This window comes from Hibiscus syriacus, unplaced genomic scaffold, assembly GCF_006381635.1.
Source record: "Hibiscus syriacus cultivar Baekdansim isolate YM2019G1 unplaced genomic scaffold, ASM638163v2 tig00110576_pilon, whole genome shotgun sequence".
Taxonomy (NCBI): domain Eukaryota; kingdom Viridiplantae; phylum Streptophyta; class Magnoliopsida; order Malvales; family Malvaceae; genus Hibiscus; species Hibiscus syriacus.
Genome location: NW_024062787.1, coordinates 195,817 through 220,076, shown reverse-complemented (window position 1 = coordinate 220,076; position 24,260 = coordinate 195,817). Strand labels below are relative to the sequence as shown.

At 36.3% G+C, this 24,260-nt stretch overlaps 2 protein-coding genes and 2 pseudogenes across 2 annotated transcripts; all 4 read left to right on the top strand.

The window, feature by feature from the left end:
* The first annotated feature begins 225 nt into the window (after window positions 1-225).
* LOC120133057 lies at window positions 226-3,659 on the top strand (annotated as a pseudogene).
* Window positions 3,660-7,520: 3,861 nt separating this feature from the next.
* Window positions 7,521-13,239, top strand: LOC120133058 (poly [ADP-ribose] polymerase 2-like). Its single transcript, XM_039149716.1, has 18 exons — window positions 7,521-7,784; window positions 7,898-8,180; window positions 8,273-8,418; window positions 8,616-8,697; window positions 8,918-9,153; window positions 9,381-9,507; window positions 9,674-9,729; window positions 10,148-10,221; window positions 10,414-10,460; window positions 10,529-10,578; window positions 10,699-10,761; window positions 11,365-11,445; window positions 11,621-11,731; window positions 11,834-11,909; window positions 12,138-12,280; window positions 12,534-12,607; window positions 12,829-12,931; window positions 13,010-13,239. Exons 1-18 carry the CDS (start codon window positions 7,701-7,703, stop codon window positions 13,100-13,102), a joined length of 1,929 nt encoding a protein of 642 aa, XP_039005647.1. The 5' UTR covers window positions 7,521-7,700; the 3' UTR covers window positions 13,103-13,239.
* A 1,048-nt stretch (window positions 13,240-14,287) lies between these two features.
* Window positions 14,288-19,050, top strand: LOC120133077 (annotated as a pseudogene).
* A 968-nt stretch (window positions 19,051-20,018) lies between these two features.
* Window positions 20,019-22,611, top strand: LOC120133081 (blue-light photoreceptor PHR2-like). Its single transcript, XM_039149735.1, has 4 exons — window positions 20,019-20,999; window positions 21,832-22,061; window positions 22,252-22,353; window positions 22,460-22,611. Exons 1-4 carry the CDS (start codon window positions 20,019-20,021, stop codon window positions 22,533-22,535), a joined length of 1,389 nt encoding a protein of 462 aa, XP_039005666.1. The 3' UTR covers window positions 22,536-22,611.
* The last annotated feature ends 1,649 nt before the right edge of the window (window positions 22,612-24,260 follow it).

The window sequence follows — 24,260 nt, the reverse complement described above, 5'->3', positions numbered from 1 at the left end:
AAATGAAATTCTTAACTAACCAAAGGAATTATAAATTTCATTCGGAATCTCACATTCTTACTATCAAACGCCCATGTCTTCCTTTGAAGCCGCCAAGCCGTCGAATGGGAAATGTCACGGTCTATATAATTCTCAATCCTTTCCGATTTTTAAATCGGAAATTACAAACAAGCCCATATATTAGCATCAGACATCCTAGTGTCAATACCGTCAAAAATAACTAAACAAATAGACACATCACCGTTTTTCTGTGTCCGAAACCCCCTCTATTCACAACTCCAGCCGAACAGACGCCTCTCTCTTTTTATCATCACGGCGCCATCTCCGTTACCGTTAAAAGAAATGCAGTCAATGAGGTCACGCCGCAAAGTGGCACCGGGCTCCGTCGAATCTGGAGACTCCGGCGAAAAGCAGGAACAGCTCCTCCTTTCTTCCGCCATCTGTAACGGCGATGACCTCGGCCCTTTCGTCCGCAAAGCGTTCGCTTCTGGTAGGCCTGAAACACTGGTCCACCACCTCCGTCACTTTTCTCGTTCGAAAGAATCGGAAATCGAAGAAGTTTGCAAAGCTCACTACCAAGATTTCATTCTTGCCGTAGATGATCTTCGATCTCTTCTCTCCGACGTGGATTCTCTCAAATCTTCTCTCTACGATTCCAACTCGAGACTCCAATCCGTTTCTGGTCCTCTCCTTTCTTCCCTTGATTCCTTCGTTGAAGCTCAAAATATTTCCAACAACGTGGACTCCGCTTTACAATCGGTTTCTTTGTGTATTAAGCTAATGGAACTTTGCTCAAGAGCTAATCATCACCTCTCAAACGGCAGTTTCTACATGGCCTTGAAATGCTTAGACTCGATTGAAAACGATTTCCAAGATAAAACACCATCGACTACTTTAAAAAGGATGCTAGAGAGCAAGATTCCAGAAATTCGATCTCATATCGAGAGGAAAATCAGCAAAGAGTTCGGCGATTGGCTCGTGGAAATTCGCGTGGTTAGTCGCAATTTAGGGCAATTAGCAATCGGACAAGCCTCAGCTTCTAGGCAACGTGAAGAGGATCTGAGAATTAAGCAAAGGCAGGCCGAGGAACAGAGTCGACTCAGCTTGAGAGATTGCGTTTATGCTTTAGAAGAAGATTATGATGATGAAGGTGGACTTGGAGGAGACGAAAACGATGGTTATAATTACGGCAATAACGGGTTGTTAGGTTTTGATTTGACTCCTCTTTATAGAGCTTATCATATTCATCAAACTTTAGGACTCGAAGATCGATTTAAGCAGTATTACTTCGAGAACAGGAAGCTTCAACTAACGTCAGATTTTCAAGTATCTTCTATGACTCCCTTTCTCGAATCCCATCAAACATTTTTTGCCCAAATTGCGGGGTTTTTTATTGTAGAAGATCGAATCTTAAGGACAGGAGGGGGTTTAATTTCGAAAATGGAAGTTGAGAATTTGTGGGAAACTGCAGTTAGTAAAATGTGCGCTGTTTTAGAGGATCAGTTTTCAAGGATGCAGACTGCTAATCACTTGTTACTGATTAAGGATTATGTGAGTTTGTTGGTAGTTACTTTGCGAAGGTATGGCTACGCTGTGGGTGCATTGCTTGATGTTTTAAGAAAGCATAGGGATAAGTACCATGAATTGTTGTTGTCTGACTGCCGGATGCAGATTGCAGAAGCACTTGCTGCTGATAAATTTGAGCAGATGTTGATGAAGAAGGAGTATGAGTATTCGATGAATGTTCTTTCTTTCCAGATACAAACGTCAGATATTATTCCTGCATTTCCTTATGTCGCACCATTTTCATCTACTGCACCTGATTGTTGTCGAATTGTGAGATCTTTTATTGAAGATTCTGTTAGTTTTATGTCTTATGGTGGGCATTTGGATTTCTACGATGTTGTTAAGAAGTATTTAGACAGGCTTTGAGTGAGGTTTGGATGAGGCACTTTTGAAGCTTATTAGTTCATCTGTCCATGGGGTTGCTCAGGCAATGCAGGTTGCAGCAAATATGGCTGTATTGGAGCGCGCTTGTGATTTCTTCTTTCGTCATGCTGCACAACTTTCAGGCATTCCTTTGAGAATGGCAGAAAGGGGTAGGAGGCAGTTTCCTCTTAACAAAGCCCGCGATGCTGCAGAAGAAATGCTGTCTGGGATGCTCAAGACAAAGGTTGATGGTTTCATGACATTGATCGAGAATGTGAACTGGATGACAGATGAACCTTCACAAGGTGGTAATGAATATGTGAATGAGGTCCTAATATATTTGGAAACTCTAGTTTCTACTGCACAACAGATATTACCACCTCAAGTTCTTAAAAGAGTTTTGCAAGATGTTCTTTCTCACATATCGGAGAAGATTGTTGATACTTTACTTGGAGATTTCGTTAAAAGGTTTAATGTAAATGCTATTATAGGGATTGATGTAGATATTCGCTTGTTAGAATCATTTGCAGATAACCTGGCTCCTTTTTTTTCCGAGGGCGATGCAAATCAGTTGAAAAATGCACTTGTTGAGTTGAGGCAGTTGATCAATTTGCTTTTGAGCAGTCATCCAGAGAATTTTCTGAATCTAGTAATTAGAGAGAGGAATTATAATGCCCTGGACTACAGGAAAGTTGTGACAATCTCAGAGAAGTTAAGGGATCCTTCGGATCGGCTATTCGGAACCTTTGGGAGCAGGGGTGTCAAGCAGAGTTCAAAGAAAAAATCGTTGGATGCATTGATAAAAAGACTCCGGGATATGAGCTGATTTGGCAAGGATCTGTATGTATGTCTATGTTCTTTCACCTTTTACCTGTGTTGATTTCAATTGCAGATATTTCTAGTATATTGCTAGTTCATTTGCTTCATAGAAAGCACAGCAATTGGTTTTCTTCTCTATTTTTTCCTAATTGTCTTGAAAATTTTGTTTGTATGTATCACTGATATGCATTTTATGGTTTTTTCTTTACCCGTTGCATGGATACCTTTTGCTAAAAGTAAAATGCTGTATCCATTGCTTTAATGGTTTTTTTCTCTGTATTGGAACAATGCTTGATCTAGCAGTAGCTTTCAAAGAACATTGGCACATGGCTGTTTCCCGACATATGCCTGATGTACATACACACGATTTTATGTCAGATATTTATAAAATTTTAAGGAGACAAATTCATAAAATTTGAAAGACAAAAACATATTTGAATAAAAATTGCAAAAAAAAAAATTAAATATAAGAAAATTTGACAATTTTAGAAGGTGATTGCTCCCATCCGGTTTCCTCTAGTCCATCCCTACATGCATGCGTACATATTTCTGTGTCATATCCATCCCTACATGCATGCATACATATTTTTGTGCCATATGGAGTATAAAATGTGCCAGGTCTCTTCGGTAGGGGTAAACACAAAGATGCTAGTAAAATCGGCTTGCTTTTTAATCCGTTGTTTTCTTTTCATCAACGCGGTTTAGAACGTGTTTATTTTTTATCAGCTACATTTTAGTTCATCAATTGTATTTCAACCAAGTATATTTTTCTTATGTCTCTTTCTTGGACTGTCTTACAATGCGTGGTGGACTGTACAATGAACTAGTAGCAGATTTGAAACGGCACGTCACCGTCTACCGAACGTATACGCAGGCGTTTTCATAGACGCAAGCAGCTCGGCTTCTTAATCCATTCTGATTATTCGGCTTTAATTTAATTAACCAATTTATGAACGTGAAAAGTCTGGTATTTGTATTCAGTTACCGATGTAAGTATGAAAGTTTAAATTTAAGATCATAAGCCTGATGGACTTACCTTTTCATTATAGGATTTAGGGTATACTAAGCATTTAGTACTTAAACTATCAGTTTTTATTTATTCTAGTACCTACACTTATTTTTTTTAAATCATACATGACGTTTAGTTTTTGTTTCATTTTAGTACCCCGCCATTAAAAACTTAATGCATTTAGTATTTAATCTATTAGTTTTGGTCTGTTTCTGTACCTAAACTTTCAATTCTCCCCCAAAATTAACGTTAAATTTTCAACAGAGATACTAAAATGAAATAAAAATTAAATTTTAAGTATGATTTTAAAAAAAATTAAAAGTTTAGGTACTAAAATGGACCAAAATTGATAGTTTAGATATTAAATGTGAATTTACCTTAAAAATTATTAAATTCTTATTTTATGAGTTTAGTTTACATCTGTTTATTGTTCGAGTTTAGAGGGGGTGAATGAATTCGAAGCTTACATTTTTTAGACTATACCTACTATATTTGAGGAGAAATCTCATAACTTTTCTTTTTGATTTTTACACATTAAAAACACCTCGAAAGAATTTCTTTTAAGTCGTTTTACAATTTTGGGTACTTTTTAGCTTTCTATTTTTTTTTTTCATTCTTAGTAGTAATTCTCATTTGTTTTAGCTTTTTATTTATATTTTTAGAGTTTTAACATATTTTTGTTCCCTGTGTTAGCAGGAAATACAACATCACACTTCCCTTCATCCATTAAACATCTTTGGTGTAAAAATATAAAAATATAAAAAATTAAACTTAATTTTAGCATGGGGCATGATTCAATAATATTGTATAAAACTCTTTTAGTTTTATATCTTTTTAGAATAATTGAATGAACGAAATTAAAGACTGAGATTAGTAGTAAAAAACGATAACATTTCATTGGAATATCTCAATTTTTTATTTTCATCAATCCAGTGATCCTAAAGAGGTGTAGAACTAAAAGAATTTTACACAGTGTAAGTGGATCCTAGCCCTATATATATATATATATATATATATATATATATATATATATATATATATATATATCAAACTATAATTCAATCATTATATTTGTTTTAGTGGTTTGGGTATTTCTAAATTCTCTAATTAGGTTTGATTTTCTCCCACACACATTTTTTATCTTATTTTTCTCTAACCAAATGGTTACATGTGTCACCATCTAATTGGAAGAAGAACACATTATTTAATTACAAATTAAAGTTATAAAAAAATCTAATCAGATGTTGAGATGTTGACACATGTCATCATATGCTTAGAAGGTTAAATTTATTAAATTAAATTGATATAATGTATAAATATTGATGACAAAAGAATAATTATACTAATTTTATTAATTGTCACGTCAATTCTTTCATCAAATGTTAACATAAAGTGTCTTGACTGATATCAATTAAATAATTAAATGGTATGATCGATAATATTAAAAGATCAATATTCAAATTGAAACCTCACCATAATTAAATAATCATGGGTGTAATTTTACCATTTTAATTTTAAGTCGGCCTTTAAACATCTAGAAATTGAAAGGGCCTTCTACAACCCAATTAGTTTTCATGGGAGAGTTTTTTTTACCCTAGGGTTTTTGGATTTATAATTTAGGGTTTTATTTATCTTCCAATTTTAATTAGGGATTCACGACATTCGTTATAGTGTCAGGTGAACTCGTCACCTCGTGGTGATAAATTTCATAGAATATTATTTTTTAATAGACTCAGATGAGTGGGTCTCACGTTGACCATTAATTTATTGTTTTAAACAGACTCGCCATGTTGAGTTGAAGTGTCTAATAAAAAATATTTTTTATTATTAAAAAATAAAATTTCTTAATCCATTGAGTTTTTGTATTATAATCGTTCGAATTGGGGTTATAAATAGAGATTTGGGATTTTTTTTTATCAAACTCTAAATCCAAAAAATAAAAAAAGTCAAACTTTCAGTGAAAATCCCAAAAATGGTTTCCCAAGCAAAAATGTTGCACCTCGACAACGTTCATATTTTTTCGATCAAACTCCGACATGAAGAAGAACAGAGTATTCATCAGCGCAGAATGACTGTGAGAGATCCGCATCTATGGATGTTGATATATATTTAGCAATTCGGTCTTTTTCCAATAATATTTGTACGTGGCTTCAAGGTGTATCCGACGTTGATTCAGGCTCTGGTCGTACGCTGGCGGCCAAAGAATAACACTTTCAATTTCCCGAGTGATGAAGCGACGATTACTTTGGAAGACGTCGCTTACCAACTCGGTGTTCCCGTGAATTGAGCCCTTGTGGTGAGGCAGAACAATTACGACCCCAAGACATTAGTCTACAAAGTTTTGGGGAATGTGCCACCATCTGAGTGTATCGATTTAGTAAGTGTGCTTCACCGACCAATTTACATATCAAATTTGTAAATATTTATTATTTGCTTGTAGTATGAGTCGCATTAGTCGATTTACATGCAAATCATTGAGATGGACGCACTATATTGAATTGACATGCGTGGGAAACATACCGAAAATGGGCTGGCGAAGCACACTTACTACATCGAGCTATGGAATCGGTGACACTCATTGCTCACCCTGTTGTACGATATTACACCGCTGGACCTAGATTTCGACCATTATCCCTATCTCCGAAATTACGAAGCAAATGAGAAACCATATCTCACGACACCACAAGAGAGAAGAGAATGGGAACACATCTGGACATATTTCACAAGTCCAAGAATAAATCATTGGCGTCTTATTCTTCTTCTGCTTTAGCATATGCATCTGAAGATTACTATAATGCATCTATAATGCATATCGGGCTAGTTTCGGTTTCTATCCAGCATATCATACTACAATTGAGACTCAATCGAATTAAGTTAGAGGTTCATGGGATGCACTGCAACACACTTAACATTTCGACAAGACATACGGTTGAGGGTGAACGAGATCAAATCATATATGGTCAACAACATAGTTGCCAAGTCGATTTAGTAATGACAATGATGACATCAAATACCATAAGATCATCACCGTATTTCCAAGGTGGATCTCATAATATGTTAAGTTCACCTCCTCGGAAAGATGAAGACAACGAAGGCGACGATCAAGGCCGACGAGCCCCGCGCCATTATTATTCGACCATTCATCTGCATTGTCAATAACTTAGAAAATATGGATAAATTTTATTAGTTTGTAAACAATGTTATCTTAATAAAAATTATTATTATTTATTTAATTAATTTTTTTAAATTTAACCCGGGCGAACTTATCACGTCGAGGTGACGAGTTCCATTGTAACTGTTGCACAACTACTTGTTGACCAATGACTACAAAACAATTAGATTTTTGAATTCAAAGAAACTAGTCACCTCGAGGTGACGAGTTCATTTTTTAAATTTATAATTTTATTTTCAATAATATTTTTTTATTGGACACGTCAGTTCGACGTAACATGTATATTAATGGCCCATGTGAGACCCACTCATTCGAGTCTATTAAAAAATAATATTTCATGAAACTCATCACGTTAAGGTTACAAATTCGTTTGACGCTGTAGCAAATGCCGTATATCCCTAATTAAAATTGGAGGATGAGTAAAACCCTAAATTATAAATCCAAAAGCTCTATTGGGCCAAAAAAGCCTTCGCTGCAAGTCTTAAAGGGCTTTATCTTATGGGCTCAAGGAATCCGGCCCAATATTTGGGGAAAAAGAGTGCTGCACACGATTTCCTCTTCAGTAAGTAGTGGGGGTGGGAAATTTAAGAAGTCAAAAATTCCAGAACAGGCGCCAACATCGTGATTGGAAAGCTGCTTAAACGACATAGTTTTGAACTACATCTGTCACCGTATAAAACACTGACCCTCCATTCCTACTTGGAAATCTCAAACAATTTCTCCTGCACTCTGAGCGCTCACCAAAGTCAAAAGGGTAATAAATTGAAAACAATGACAAGTATGCTGAAAGTAGAGCTGCTCCGCCATGAACTCGCCAAGCGTGGGCTTGACTCAACTGGAACCAAGCGCTTTCTGGTTGCCCCCAATCTCCTTTTTACTCTTTAGTCTGCCCCTTTTGTTAATCTTTTTTATATATAATTGAAACACTTCTCTCAGTTTTTTTTTAAATTTCTGGCTGTTAATAACAGGTAGAGAGACTGGAGGGAGCTTTGCTCAAAGAGAAGAAGAAAGAAGAGGAAAATGGAGACAATGCAAATAATGCTACCGAAAATAACAAGAGAAAAAGAGGAATGGAATCGGATGTTGATAATAACGAAGATTCAAACGAAGTAAAGGGAATTGAGGAATTTCAACAAATGAATGTCAAGCAATTACGCGAACAAGCTACTCTTCGAGGTCTTTCCACTGTTGGAACCAAAAAGGAAATTGTCCAGAGGCTTTGCGAAGATGCCAACAGTAATTCTCTTCGTGGTAAAATTACTTTCGGTTTTATTTGTTCGTTTGTTTGATACTTCCATTGGTGAAAGACTAATGGGGACTTTCTTTGTTTGTTGCGTGGGTAGTTAAAGTGGGGGAAGAAGAAGAAGAAGAAGAAGAGAAAGAGAGTATCAAGGAGGAGAAAATCGTTACTGCCACAAAGAAAGGGGTGGCTGTTCTGGATCAAGGGATCCCAGATGAGATAAAGGCTCATTATCATGTTTTACAACAGGCCAGTCTTTGCTGCTTAAATTCCATTTTTGAGCCTGTCTATCTGGAAAATATTTTGCCTGCCTGCATTATTTTTCAATTCTAAATTTCTATATATATATATATATATATATATATATATATATATATATATATATATATATATATATATATATATATATAGAATAGAAGATTAGTGTTTGGATTTCTGTGATTCAGGGTGATGATATCTATGATGCCATGTTAAATCAGACAAATGTTGGGCAAAACAATAACAAGTTCTTTGTGATCCAACTTCTAGGTTAGTTCTTGCTATAATGCATTTTTATCCCAATGCAGATACTGATATTCAGATTTATTGCTTCAAATGTCTTCCTATTATTACTTAATAATTAGTCAGAAAGAAGTTCATCTAAATTCATTTGCATAAACAATGTACTTCCTTTTTTTGGGGGTGTTGGGATGGGACATTTGCTTGTTCTGCTTTGATCATGATTTCCTTATTACAAATTTTCTCGCAGAATCTGATGACTTGAAGACATACATGGTTCATAATAGATGGGGTAGAGTTGGTGTAAAGGGTCAAACTAAGTTACAGGACCCCTTTACTTCACTGCAAGCTGCAATTGATGAGTTTCAATCAAAGTTCTTTAACAAAACCAAAAACTATTGGTACAACAGAAAAGACTTTGTTTGTTACCCCAAGTGCTATACCTTGCTAGAGATGGACTATGATGAAAAAGAAAAAGAATCTGATGTGAGTTGTTCTTACATACAAATAGATGACTTACTGGCTCCTGTACCTTCTCCCATGCCCCTTTCTGATTTTCCTTACTGGTTTAGCAAGAAAGATATTTGCATACCTTTAATCATCTTTAAGGAAATGAGAGGAATGATAGAGAAGGAGCATCATATAACCTATGCTAGTCCATGGAGCTTTCATTTCCTAGTGATATGCTTCTGACTTTTTATTACTATATTCAGGTCATAAGAAAGACCAACTCTTCCATAGGGACTCAATTATGGGAGACAAAGCTTGAACCGCGTGTTGCTAAATTTATCTCTGTCATATGCAATATCAGCATGATGAAGCAACAAATGATGGAAATAGGTGAGCTTATATTGTTTTCTAAACTATTGATACACGTGGAGGATATTTTATTCGGTTTTAGGCTATGGTTGCTTCATTTGTTTTTCTAAGGCCTTGTGAATTTCATTATGTTTATATCCTTGTATTGCTGCTAATATTCCCTGTAAATATTGTGGTTGTCTTCAAGGATACAACGCTGACAAATTGCCTCTTGGTAAGCTAAGCAAATCCACAATTTTAAAGGTATTCTTTCAAGACATGCACAAAACATTTCTCTTTGAAACATCTTTGTTTTATTAGAAAGTACAGAAGATTTTAGAAGGTAAAGGTATTCCATTTTGGTGATACCTTTCTATACTAATTCTAAATATTGAATGTCTAGTCTGGTCATTGAGTCAGTCAATGTAGGCACTTATGGTTTGGTGCCACAGCTTTCAATTTTTTTATTGTTTAGATAACTTCTTTTCATCTGCCACTTAATCTACTTTTGGAGTTATGGTCCTCTGCCTCCTGCTATGCATTGTCTTACACTGGTTTCTTAGCATCGATCTTATTGGGCATGTCTTTGTTTCAGTATAGGAATGTTACGAGTACTTTTGTTAGATGTTGTACTTTTTATAAAAAGTACTTAACAAAATAAATTATGCTTGGGTATGTTCAGGGCTATGATGTCTTGAAGAGAATTGCTGATGTGATTGACCTGTCAAACAGGAGCAAGCTTGAGCAATTAAGTTCGTAAGAACTTTTTCGTAACTTTTGTTACACATGTACAACATTAATGCTTTATATTATTGGCTTCATATTCAAGATTGCATGTTATGTTGATTACAGCTGTGTATTCTGTTTATATTTATTTTCCATGAACTCTACATATTCAAGAAATGTGAATTTCATTCTTGGTTAATTTGTTTTCAATTTTAATTACAGGGAATTTTACACTGTGATTCCCCATGATTTTGGATTTAGAAAAATGCGTGAGTCTCCTCCTCCTCTACCCATCCCAATAACAATATTACAACTGACATGGAACTATCTTTGGCAGGTGAATTTGTCATTGACACACCTCAGAAGTTGAAAAAGAAGTTGGAAATGGTGATTTTTTTCTAGCTACCCTGTATTGCTTTTATGCCTGAGCATTTTACAAGCTTGTGCCAGTTTTCTTAGTTGTCTTCTTAAATAAGGGCAATCTCAGTTTCTCTTATGTAATTGAAGGTCGAAACCCTGGGAGAAATAGAGGTTGCATTGAAATTATTAATAGATGACAGTATGGAGGAGGTATTGTACTTCTAATCTCTGATGTTCTTTTCTACATTCTTCTCCTTTCTTTGATCTCCCATTTCAGTTCATCTTTTAAATAAGCTGAACAAAAAGTTGTGTTTGAAAAAACTAAAGTGCTTGAACGCTTAACAAGCATTGAATAGAGCAACCATGCTTGCATTTTGCTTGCAAGTTTCAATTATTATTGTTTCCTATGCATCATGCATGAATCTTGAGGAGAAAGTTGAGTTTGTTGTATGTTGTATATAGTAAAGCTTCTTTTTCATTTGCTATTGCTGTAATTGTATCACCTGTAAACCATATTGCCAACAGGCTAAAACTATGTCCTTTGTGACTGTTTTAAGTCTACATTTCTACTATCCACATTCTTTCTTCTTTAGTTAACCGCTAAAAAAATATACAGTTGTTTGATCTACAGTGAGCTTAATTAGGCAATAGTTAATTTTAGCACCAAAATTTCTTCCATCTCTAACTTCTTTTGTTATATTAATGTGTCCATATATGCATACACACACAATTACAATTGAGATGCTCATGTTTTCGTGTTCTTTCTCATTAGATTATGCATGCACTAATTTACTTTTGTGGGGTTTTTTTTAGGAAGATCCTTTACATTATCGTTATCAACAACTTCATTGTGAATTGGTTCCGCTCGACAATGATTCTGAGGAGTTTTCTATGGTATTTGTTCATCTTAGAATTTTTAAGTTAAACTTTCTGTTTTCACTCAGAGGCCCTCTCAATTTTGTAAAAACTTGAAATTTGCAGAAGAATTGTTTACTGACATTTTTTGCAACGCATTTTGGAAACTAGTTTGTTTACATTTTCTTCATTCATTTTGTCTTCCCCTGATCAGATTCTGAAGTATATTCAAAATACTCATGCAAAGACACATTCAAATTATACGGTTGATGTTGTTCAAATATTCAAGGTGACAAGAGAAGATGAAATTGAACGCTTTAAAAAGGTGCCTCCCATGAAAATGTTATTTCCCGGTTAATTGTAGAATGTCCTTTCTACCAAGTAATTATTAATGGTCTAATTTTATTATGGTTTCTTAACTGAGCAGTTTTGTAGAACGAAAAATAGAATGCTTTTGTGGCATGGTTCTCGGCTTACTAACTGGACTGGCATTCTGTCCCAAGGTCTGTCCTTCTCTCTCTTGTTTCTAAATGTAATTATGGATGTAGATTTGTGGGTAGTATGCGTATCCTATTTTCTCCTGATTTTGGATCATGGGATTGGCATTCTGCATCAAGGTCTTTCCTTTTCACTGTTGTTTATGCATGTTATGATGTATGGGTGGGAATGTTGAATGTGTTTGTCAATAACCACAGGATAACTGATAGCATCTTATACTTAACATCCATCAGGTTTGCGCATTGCTCCACCTGAAGCACCTGTGACAGGTTACATGTTCGGGAAGGGGGTTTACTTCGCTGATATGTTCTCCAAAAGTGCAAATTATTGCTATACTAATTCTTCCTTCACAACTGGGGTGTTACTTCTTTGCGAGGTTGTTCTTCAATCAGTTCAAATGATATTTTGGTAATACCATGGACAGTGGTTGATGGTTTCACTGTCAAATGTGTTGCATGTTATATCAGAAACTACAATCTGTGTATTTCTTTGTCTCAGGAATTACTTTGAAGCTTTGCATATGAATTTTCTTGGAAATTCTGGAATTATCTGCTTCCCATCATCCTTCCATTTATTATAATCATTCCTTTCTTGTGGTTTAGTATTCTCATAAGCCATATATCTCTTAGGTTGCTCTGGGCGACATGGCTGAGCTTCTTCACGCTAAAAGTGATGCTGATAAGTTGCCAGATGGGAAGTTGAGGTTTGTAAATTTAAACCAAGTGATTGCTTATAAGTAACTTTCATCTATATCTTTTTGATAACTTAAGATTTTCCAAATCCAGTACTAAAATAACCAGCGAGGAACTCTCTCCTGACTCCTGCCTTAATTTTGAATCTCCTGTTTATATTGTACCATTTGAGAGCAACAACAATGTAATTGTATTATACTCTTTTCAAATTGACATTGATTCTATATTGCAGCACAAAAGGTGTCGGTGCAACTGCCCCGGATCTCTCTGAAGCTGAGAGACTTGATGATGGTGTCATAGTTCCCCTAGGAAAACCAAGAGAGCAAAAACGTGAGGTATGTTTAAGAATTTTATTCAAGGAAATCAACAATTTCTTCTCAAAATGTATCAAGAGATTTGAATTTGCTTTACAGGGTGCTTTATGGTACAATGAATATATAGTGTACAATGTCGACCAGATAAGGATGCGCTACTTGATTCAAGTTAGTTTCAACTATACAAAGTAGTTTTCCTGGAGAAAATTTTGGTTCTTAATCTCTCTTGTAAATTTATGAAGTATATTTGCATTCTGTGTGTACCCTGCTGTTGTGCTCTGGTTTCATACGTTTTAAATGTAATGAACTGTTTCCTTAGAAATATGAATGTGGGGAAGAATTCGAAAACCTTGGCGCAGAATATGCTTGAACCCATAGTTGTAAGGGCTGCCTTTAGGATATGTTTGTATTTGATTTTGGGTCTTGAATAATATATGATGCCTTCGTCGGCCAAATTTGTTAAATAGCCGTTTGTTTCTTTAATAGCGTAGCGTGGCGTGTTTTTGCCTGATTTGCCAACGTGTTGTTATCGATGTGAGAAGCTTGTGACAAAATAGAAAAAAAAATTGGAAAAAGATATGAAAAATTTATATAAATTTTGTTCAAAAAGAAGGAATACATGCCATACTTGTTCTTTTGTACAAGGTGGACAACAATGACTTGACCTCTCAGAATCTATGTTCTTCTACAAGACAAATATAGTATTTATTGGGTGATCATTCTTACAACTCTGAATACGAAAATGATCTTTTTCCGTCTAACTGTGTCTAACTTTGACACCATTGCTTTGGTTTTGCTTACGTGCAAATCCCTTTTGGAATTCTACCCAAAATTTCATTTTGTTATCGTTTTAAATTCATTCTGTTGATAAAAAAAATTCATTAAAAAAACAAACATAAATCTCACGCCTTCCGGAATTGCTTAACGTAAGGTCCGGAAAGATTGATGTTTCAGCGATGGAGTTCTATAATTATATTTTGTTAGTTGTAATCGGCAGAACTTGTTAATTAATGAAGTGAATTAAAGTAAATAATAAACTTGTTATCTTCCATGTTCATTTTTTTACGATTGAGTTCTATAATGTATACTAGTATTTTCCCTTCAACTTGAATCAGTAGCATGGCTGACAATAACTGGTACAGTACTAAAGTGATGGGGGTGCGGCATTTGGGCTCGGTTTGAAGAAGGGCCTAATCCGTACTGATGCTGTCTGATGCAGACTGCAGCCGGCATGGTTATACCGCCGCAGGCCTTCACCCGGCATTTTGGAGGCTAACTTATGATTCAAATTTTACTCTGCAGTAATCGGAGATAATAGAGCATATCAGCCATGACCCATGAATTCTCTCTGACAGTCTTTCACTTTACAAAAACAACTAAAAGAAGGAGAAAATGTTGCACGAGATTTTACTAGCACTGGTTACACCGGAGATCTCATAATCGACGAGCGAGAACGTTATAAATCTCTCAGCATTTGCTTATCCCCCGACGCTCCCATCTCCGAACATTCCTTCAAGCTTGCCTCCGATATCTCTTTCGTCGACCCCTGTGAAAGGTCTTTTGTTTCCTAAGAAGGAAGGAATTTTTCATTTTCCGTAAACATAAAAAACCCTCTCTTTTCCATTCTCTTCCGACGGTTTCATACAAATGCTTTTTTCTCCAGGGATCTAAATTACGTTAGGGTTTTACTACCGAGAGCTGGATCGCTTTGCCACGAAATCCAGGAATTTATGCTGGATAAGATCCGCCGATGTTTCTCCTTTGGACAGAGTCATTGAGTTGTCAAATCCTAAAGCCGGGAAGCCAAGCGTTTATAGGAAATCCATTGCTAATGGTATGGTGGAGATACTCTCTGTCTAGTGTCTACAAGTCTGCTGTTCTTCAAATTGAGCAGAAATTGTTATCGGACACCACGCCAATTTTGGCAACTGTTACTCAGGGCCTCAATAAGGTTTATTCTCAGCTGATATGATTTCCTATTTGCTCTTTGTTCTTGCTTTATAAGTTAATCTTTTCGTTGCAGTTCTTTTTTATTTTGCCACCTTTGTACGAGCTTATTCTGGAGATTGAACGTGATGATATCCGTGGAGGACAGCTTCTTAATCTTTTACACAAACTTTTCCATTGTGGTGTGCCTGAATTGCAGGCCTGCATTCAAAGGTTTTTATTTTCTTTCTTCCGTTGCTTTCTTTTTTTTCAATGAAAACAATAACCCAACAAATAGTCTCCATTTCTCTTATAAAGTTTTAATTAAGAATTGTATTTATTACATTCTTCATTCTGCTGAGAAAATTAATTGAGATTAAAGCATTGAATTTGGTCCGAACTTTTTTTATGCCATATTTTCAGTGTTCATGTAATTGCTTGTGAATGGCTGGGGAGTCTGAGACTATGTTTATGCCTGATTTATAAGGGAACCGTCATCAAATGTGGTTACAAGTTAGAACCGTATGTTGATTGCTTTAAATGCTAAGACCTTTTAGATCAGCTTGTTAACTAATTCCTGGACCGTAGGCTTCTTTGGCATGGTCATCAAGTGTTGTATAACCAACTTTCTTCATGGATGGTTTATGGAATTCTACAAGACCAGCATGGAGAATTTTTCATTAGAAGGTAAGGACTAAAACAACATATATAATTGTTTCTTTTCATACCTCATAAATCTCATGATTGCTTGTGGAACTTTAACGTCTTTTATTTTTTCCATTTCGTAATCGTGCATTGACATTCTTTTGTCTGTGTCAATACACACTTGAAATAGTTTGATAATTATATTGATTTTAGGCAAGAAGATCAAGATATGGAGTATGACTCATCTATCTCAGATACGTCACTTGGGTTTTCATATATTCCTGGTATTTTGGAGCTGTCTCAATTTTTTTATTCTTATTTTCTGTAATCCCTTTTTTTGTAATTCTGTTCCTTGTTTTAGCTTAAATGAATTATAAAAGTATAAACTATTTTGGTTGGGGAAACAACATTCTAGGGTTTGTGGTCAATTACCAAACTTTCAGCAACATTTGAGCATTTATTTAGCTAATTGTAGGACTTAGGAGACATCTCTCAAGTTATTTGATTTATTGCTATCGGCATTAGTTTCTATTGATGAGTATCACCCCTAATTTGTGGGTGGGTTTGTTAGGTTGAATCCGCATGCCAACAAACCAGTGATCTATATTTTATTACTGTGAACCTACAAGATAAATGGAAAGAAATCTGGAAATGAATCTCAGAGAAAAGTGATTTTCTATAATCTTAGGGGTCAAAGTTATCAAAACTGAAAAGAGATTTTCTTTAAATCAAACACATTATATCGAGAGAGTATTAAAGAAGTTTGACGGTTTTGATGTTGTTCTTCTTCGAACTCCTTATGACCCTAGCATACATCTCTTTAAAAATAAAGGAAGTAGCGTTTCCCAAACTGAATATGCTAAAATAATTGAAAGCTTGATGTTCTTAATGAACTACACTCGACATGATATTGCCTACACTGTGAGCAAACTTAGTAGATATACTAATAGTCCAAATAGTGAACACTGGAATTGTTTTTCGACGTTGATTTAATATCTTAAGTGTACAATGGATTGGAAACTTGAGTTTGTTGGCTATCCTGCTGTTTTAGAAGGATATTGTGATGTCAATTGGGTTTTTGAAAATGATGAGGTAATCTCTACGAGTGAGTATGTTTTTACTTTGGGTGGAGCAGCGATCTCATGGAAGTCTGTGAAGTAAACTTGTATTGCTCGTTCCACTATGGAGTCATAATTTATAGCTCTTGAATTAGCTGGGCAAGAAGCCGAGTGACTCAGAAATTTGTTAGTTGAAATTCCGTTGTGGGGAAGACCAACTCCTCCAGTCTCCTTATTGTGTGATTCACAAGATGCTATATGTGTAGCCAAGAACCAATCTTACAATGGTAAGAAGAGACATATTCACATAAGACATGAATATGTTAGACACTTAATAAGGAATGAAGTACTCTCTTTAGAGTATGTGAAGTCGGAAAGAAACCTAACAGATCTGTTTACCAAAGGGTTAAGCCGAAAACTGATCCTAGATTCGTCGAGGGGATGGGTTTAAAGCCCATTGGTTGAGGAATTCATTATGGATACCCAACTTAGTTACCTAAGTTCAATGGGTTCAAACGAAACCATGGAAAGACTCATAGTATACATTTACTAATCTATCCCTATGACGAACAATGTACATGAACACGATGAACTTTATTGTTCTTAATAAATTCATAGCCCAGGTTTTGGGTGGTCTTAGTGAGAAAGACTTGATGAATTTACCGACTTTAGCTGAATATCTATTCTTAATAAGTTCATAACCCAGAGTTGAGTGGGTAGTCCTAACTGAGAAGAACAAGATGAGCTTACCACCAGAATAGGTTGAGTTTTTAAGGAAAACTCTTCATGAATTCAAACCCAAAGGATGGTCCTAGTGAAAAGGACATATTGAATTCACTGACTAAAGATGCTGAATATTTATTTTTAATGATTTCTTATCAAATAGTTTCGGTGGTTCATTTGTAGTTAACTTGAAGTACCATAACCTTTTAAAGATTGAGCCATTATAAAAGACTCGTAATTATTTCATAGCCAACCTGATGAAATAACCTAAGTAAGTGAGAATGATTAGCCACCTTCTATGAAAAACGTTGGGTTGTTTTCTAGAGCACTTACTAGAATCCTGAGGTAAGATGGCTTTATATACAATCGTGTATATATATTACACTTCGGTGGATGAAGGGGTTAGCTATGTGTTATGAGTTTACCCTTATCTTAGAAAGTTCAATACTAGTTTCACTTATCTAAGAGAAGGATTGCTCATTATCACTATGTACTAGTTCAAGATACGTTCACTAGTGCTTAAGCAATTAATTTTGCTATTGCTCTTTTGAGAAGGTTTTAATTTGAGTTTCAGAAGCATTCTTTCGCATTAGTAGGGAAATATTGGTAATGCGGAAAAACACTCCCATATTGAGTGGAATCTACCATTTGGCTTGGGTATTTATAGTATTCATTCTTCCATCCTTTGTTGAGCGATAGAGAACAAGGAGAAATCCCGTGCGCTACCGCCCGTCATGTAGACGAGGTCGTGGCTCCTGGCCGCGCAGATACTATTTTTTAGAGACAATTCGTAAGGATATTTATAGGCTGTTGTATGCTTTAATTTTTCAGAGGATAACAACTTATTAATCAGCTGTCGTTTGGATTTCTAAAAATCTTTTATGACGTGTCTTATTGCCACGAGCCACGACATGAGCACGAGCTAAGACGAGACGACAGCGACGACGCGTGAGATTTCCCTTTGTTCTCTATCACTCAACAAAAGATTGAAGAATGAACACTACAAATACCAAACCAAATAGTATTTCCCACACAATATGGGATAGTATTTTTCCGCATTACCAACAAGAGGAAGTGGCAAGAATCAGAAGTTTGAATTAGTGAATATGATGGATAATGTGCCTTTGAATATTCAACGTCTGGCCCTTTTTATTTTTCCTAGAATTTAACAAGAAATTGAACTGCTTATATACCATACTGCGCAGTAGCAGGCTTGCTGGGAGTCAACGAGCTCCATTGCTCAGGCGTTTCCTTTTGCGAATGAATTTTAATTCATTCTTTGAGGTGGGATACACGCAGTCTTACAGATAAAATATTTATCATCTGTACCTTTCTTACATGCTGTTTTCTATATTATTACAGGCAACTGCAAGAGGTGTACTGAATGTAGTTAGACCACGTCCATCTCTTCCGGTTTTAAATCTGTCGTAGCATATTGATCGTACGAAATGTCTGCGGTAGCTTGTCCCGATTCTTATTTGAGTTTTCCGACGTGTGCTGATATCTCCTTTAGTGCTTTCCTCTACCCGGCCCGAGGTGCTGCTGTCTGGTCTCAGCTTTCTGAAATCCTATTAACCTTCTCGATCTTGTTACTAGTTGTTTGTAAAGTATCTGACTTGGAAGGTTGCTGCTTGCTTACCTGTAGACAACTGAGGATCCATCTCTTGAAGTTGAAAGTTGAGATAATATTTCTGTGAGTAGCTGGGTGGAGGTGGAGGTCTCCGTTTGTTGTCTATATTATCATTATACATTGGGCGTTGGCAGTAGGGATCTGCATGGGACCCGAACTCGACGGGTTTCGACTCGATCATATCGGATTTTTTTTTAAAATTTCAGGTTGGGGTCGGGCTTTTTTAAGATTATGTTCGGGTCGGGTTCGGATTTAGAGTGAAAAATACTCTACCCGACCCGAAAAAATTGTAATTTTACCTTATGTATTTAGAGATATTTGCAATAATACTTCTCTATATATTATTTCCTTTCAATTAAATCCTTATTTTTATTAAATACAAATAATATTTTTTAATAAATATATTATTTCGGGTTAAGTTGGATGGAGTACTTGTAATTTTTTAGTCGGGTCAGGTGGGCCGAAAATTCAACTCGACCCATATCCATCCCTAGTTGGCAGTTGGTTGCTTCTGTTTTACATGCCGTAAGTAAATACATTAACTTTGATTGAATGTATAATCTTATACACAAATTTTGATTTGTTATAATAATGCACATCAAATTTTGTTTACTATCCGACTCTACCATGTAATCGTGATTTTAGTTTAATCATACACATTTTAGAAGAAGAAAAAACGCATTCGTTTTATTTTCATATTGAATAAAAATAATTATTTATTTATGCAATAATATGTAAAAATAAATAAAATTATATTGATAATAGTTTTAATAATTTGTAAATTTTAAATTTAAAAAAACTTTATATGAATGATTATATGAAATTTAAGAAAACATGTACCATATTTGGTGTGTTAGTAAAGTTGATATCATTGCCCAAAATAATTTTACTGAAATTGAGAATGGATTAAGAATTTTTTGGGCTGTGAAACTTTGAAAATGTTGGTAGGTGTGGTAGTTGAGGGGAGTAGTGAAGCACAAATTTAGAATCAAACCCGAAAGGAAAAATATTCAAGACAAAGGGGCAAGGGAAGGTGGGTCACAACAACTAAGAAACTGTCGTTAGATATAACGAACGAACTGTCTCACCACATCCCTTTATCTTCTTCTCCACTGAAAAAAAAAACATGGATTCCAATACTCAATCTTGTGAAACCCCTGAAATGAAATCAAGTGAAGAGCACGGCCAAACCCAAGTTTCTCAACCCCCATTCGCCACTGCTTCTCTTTCCTTATCTTCCTTGCCCACAACCCTACCTACCCAGTTCTTCATTCAACCCAAAACCTTACCTTTATTCTCTTCTCAATCACCCTCCAAAGTTAAAGTACCAACCCAAGCTTCCTCTCTTTCCACTCTCTCCCTTTCTTCAACTTCTCCTTCCCCTTACCATTCCAAATACTCATTAAAAGCTACCTTTGCCAACAACCCTCTCCAATCCCCTCTCTCCTTAGGTCCGCGCCGCCCTCTCGACCCTTCCAATGGCGCTGCAATTCGCCGAGCTTCCATCGTTTGGTTCCGCAACGATTTACGTGTCCACGACAACGAGTGTCTCGACACTGCCAACAAGGAGTCCATGTCGGTTTTGCCAATTTACTGTTTTGACCCACGGGATTACGGGAAATCCTCGTCTGGGTTCGATAAAACGGGTCCATACAGAGCCACATTCTTGATTGAATCGGTTTCGGATCTCCGAAAGAATCTCCAAGCACGAGGGTCGGACCTTGTGGTTCGAATTGGGAACCCGGAGAGTGTTTTGGTTGAATTAGCTAAGGCTATCGGGGCTGACGCTATTTATGCTCATAGAGAAGTTTCTCATGACGAGGTTAAGGCTGAGGAAAAGATTGAGGCGGCCATGAAAGAAGAAGGGGTTGAAGTTAAGTACTTTTGGGGAAGTACTTTGTTTCACGTTGACGATTTGCCTTTTAAATTAGAAGATATGCCTTCCAATTATGGTGGGTTTAAGGAGAAAGTGAAGGGCTTGGAGATAAGAAAGACGATCGAAGCATTGGACCAAATGAAAGGGATGCCTTCCAGAGGTGATGTGGAGACTGGAGATATTCCTTCATTGGCAGATTTGGGACTTAATCCCACTGCCACAATGGCTCAGGTTTGATATTTAAATTTAACTTCAATGTTTTTCATATGAATATTTGCTTCATTATGTTTGCATTTTTCTTCAAACTAGTAGAAATATTAGGGTGCTCTCATATGTGTTGTTAATCACCGTTTAGTCTTTAATGTTGAGAGTTCATAAGATGTTTTGATTTAGACGTGAAGCTAATTAATGCTAGTATATGCAAGCTATTTAAACTGAATTAGCAATGATAGTGTTGATGGTCTGAGGAAGGTGATGATCTTAGGCGGTTCATCCTCTTTGGATTGAGCAGTGAGCGGAGAAATGTAGTCGGTGGTGATATGGAGAAAGGAGATAAAATGATTGGAGAGGACGATGAACAGTGGGTGTGGGGTTGAAGATCCTTTCCTTAACTAGTGCAAAAATGTATGTCCTTGACACCAGGCAGTAGGGTGGCTGATGTCAGTCCCAGGGTTGATGGCACCAGGCGGTAGGGTAGATCCGACTATCATAGAGTAGATTTAGCTGGTGATTGGATTGACAATGGTTATATCGAGGGACTGTAGTCAAGTGGAGAACATGGAGGAGTTACCACCGGGTGAGTCCTGGGATATCTTAGGGAAACTCGGATATATTGTCCCTTTGTAATCAAGATGTTTTGATTTTGGCGTCGCAGCTAATTAATGCTAGTAGATGCAAGTCATTTAATCTGGATTCAATTAGCAATGTTAGCTGTGCCTTATGAATGTTTCAAGGATAATTAATTGGAGACTGTTCTTTTGGAAGCTATCCTAAGAATTTTTCTTCTTTTGATTATGGTTCTTTAAAAGCATTGAGAAAGAAAGTATCATTTGTTTACATGTAGGATGGTAGGCGATCTGTTAGTGCTACTATGGCTGGAGGGGAGAATGAAGCATTGCAGAGGCTTAACAAATATGCAGCCGAGTGTCGAGCACAGCCATACAAGTGGAGCAAGGATGGTAGCCAGGGGAGCATATACGGTGCTAACTTTTCTTGCAAAATATCTCCATGGCTAGCGATGGGATGCCTGTCTCCACGGTTCATGTTTGATGAAATAAAGAAAACTGCAAATAGGTATGCTGTCAAGTGCCCTTTTATGCCTAAAATAACGTATAACTATTGTTATTTTTATTGATATGTTTGAAAAGCGGAGAGCAGTATGATCCATTTTAGAAACCCCATGTAATTGTCTGAGGCTTTGTTGTTGTGTAAACAGTTTCAAGTTATCTGACACTATTATCGAATGCATTCATGTGATTTGCAGGACCATTTCTGCTACCTCAAAGAAAAGTGACGGCGGTAGTGGCTCACCTGATACTCAAATGAACTGGTTGATGTTTGAGTTGTTGTGGAGGGATTTCTTCAGGTAAAAACACGACAACGATTCACCTTTGCAATGATGACTTTACTTTTTCTCCGACCTACTGAAGCTGAATATCTTTTTTCATTTTGAATTGCCCTTTTTATTGTAGATTCATCACCAAGAAATACAGTCATGCAAAGGTTGGAACAGCTCCGGCAACAGCTTGTACAGGTTCCCTTGCTTAAGCAAAGAATTTGTACTGGTTTTGAGGAGAGGATTTTGTTTTGGGAGTGAGGGTTGTTTGCTCAAAAGGCAGTCGTTGTTGAACTCTTAGTTCATGTCGCCTAATAAATCACTATGCCTGTTTCTGCTTTGTTTAAATGGAAACTAGAGGTTCCTTCGGACCGCTTTTTGAAAAAGTATTATATCAATGCTTTTCCATCGTTACTTGCGTTTTAGAATTGAAATGATTCTTCCTATGGATCTGCAAGTTTCTAAAGGATATGTGATTCTAAGTTATTTGGCCATTATCAACAAGAATGGACAAATTTCTTACCAAAATTCCCTACTACTTGTAATGAAGCTTTAAACTCAGAATCTCATCGGCTGACACATAACTTGAATACTTTCTATGATCAGAACTCGCTTTTGCATATAATAACTTCTCCTTTAAAATACGAAGAACAATTTGTAGATGCGCATTGTGATTGAAGACACTGAATTTCGACCGATTGATATTATATTATAGACTATATTATATAATAAATATATTTGTTTATTAATTTGGGGTTACATTTACATGCCCAACAAATATTCACAAACCCTATTGGTCCACTTGTGTTTGACCCAATAAGAAGGTAGATTAGGGTTTTGGGTGTTTTAGCGCCGTTTTTGTGGTCAATCGAACATCTCCATCAGCGCAACAAGTTGACCGAGGACTCCTCATGCTCCACGCCTCACCAACTGCTCAACGATGCCCGATTCTCTCGACCACAAGCATCGGTCGTGGGTTCCAAGCAACCAACAAGCATTCAAACAACAAATTTCAGTTTGAGTAGGATTCTATGACTAAAAATAGGATATGTGTAGGCTATAAATACAATGTAATCCATACTGTGTGGGACACGATCGATATACGAAAATCACACGAGATTACCAGAGAGCTTTACGCACAAAATACTCAAAATACGAGGCAAATCGGAGCTGTTGTAATCGATTCAAAAGGAAATAAAAAGGTAGTTTTTGCTCACCTTGTTGTTCGTTTTCACTTTTGCATGTATTTCTTTTGAGATTTGGCTCGGAAAAACCCCAAATACGCTAAAAAGCCGATGAACAGAGGTGGGGTTTCGAAGTTTTCAAACCCAAATCTATACCTCGAGGCTTGTTTTTTAAAGAAAATACTTTGGTTTTCGAAACGAGGGAGTTGAGAGCTTTTTAAAAACTGTCTTTTTCGTGTTTCGCCGCCAATCAACGGCGGCGGCGAGGCGGGGCAGGGTGGCCATGGTGGCCGGGATCTGAGAGCTTTTTTCTGAATGGGGGGCTCGCGCAAGAAAAGAAAGAAATGAAGCATTTTTTAAAAAAATTAAGTTTTATACAACCCATCATGCAACCCGTTAAGGCCGACCCGACCCGAGCAGATCCCCTATGGGATCCGCGTGTTTTTAAAACGCGAATGGAGCAATTCCATTCTTGGTCCCTCGTGGCTTTAATCCTTTTATTTTGACCCTAAATCCTAATTTAGGCCTTGGTTCTCTCTTAATTTGGTCATTTAATTCGCTTTTCCTTTCAATTCGGTCCCCCCCACGTTTGACTGTAAATCCCGAACTCTCTTTAAATTGGCCTACAAATTTCTTTCTTTTTGCATTTTAGTCCTTGTTATATGTATTTAACTATACCGCTTATTATTGTTTTTTATTTCTTTTTATCCTTTCCGTTTTTTTATTATACTTTTTTATATAAATATACTGTTT

What these genes read in the sequence shown, in the direction of transcription:
- LOC120133058 (XM_039149716.1), top strand. Translation starts at nt 7,701, where the DNA reads ATGACAAGTATGCTGAAAGTAGAGCTGCTCCGCCATGAACTCGCCAAG. An exon ending in GCAACAAATGATGGAAATAG is followed by an intron (nt 9,508 to 9,673) that starts GTGAGCTTATAT and finishes GTTGTCTTCAAG; the next exon opens with GATACAACGCTGACAAATTG. An exon ending in CAAGAGAGCAAAAACGTGAG is followed by an intron (nt 12,932 to 13,009) that starts GTATGTTTAAGA and finishes TTTGCTTTACAG; the next exon opens with GGTGCTTTATGGTACAATGA.
- LOC120133081 (XM_039149735.1), top strand. Translation starts at nt 20,019, where the DNA reads ATGGATTCCAATACTCAATCTTGTGAAACCCCTGAAATGAAATCAAGT. An exon ending in CCACTGCCACAATGGCTCAG is followed by an intron (nt 21,000 to 21,831) that starts GTTTGATATTTA and finishes GTTTACATGTAG; the next exon opens with GATGGTAGGCGATCTGTTAG. An exon ending in TTGTGGAGGGATTTCTTCAG is followed by an intron (nt 22,354 to 22,459) that starts GTAAAAACACGA and finishes TTTTTATTGTAG; the next exon opens with ATTCATCACCAAGAAATACA.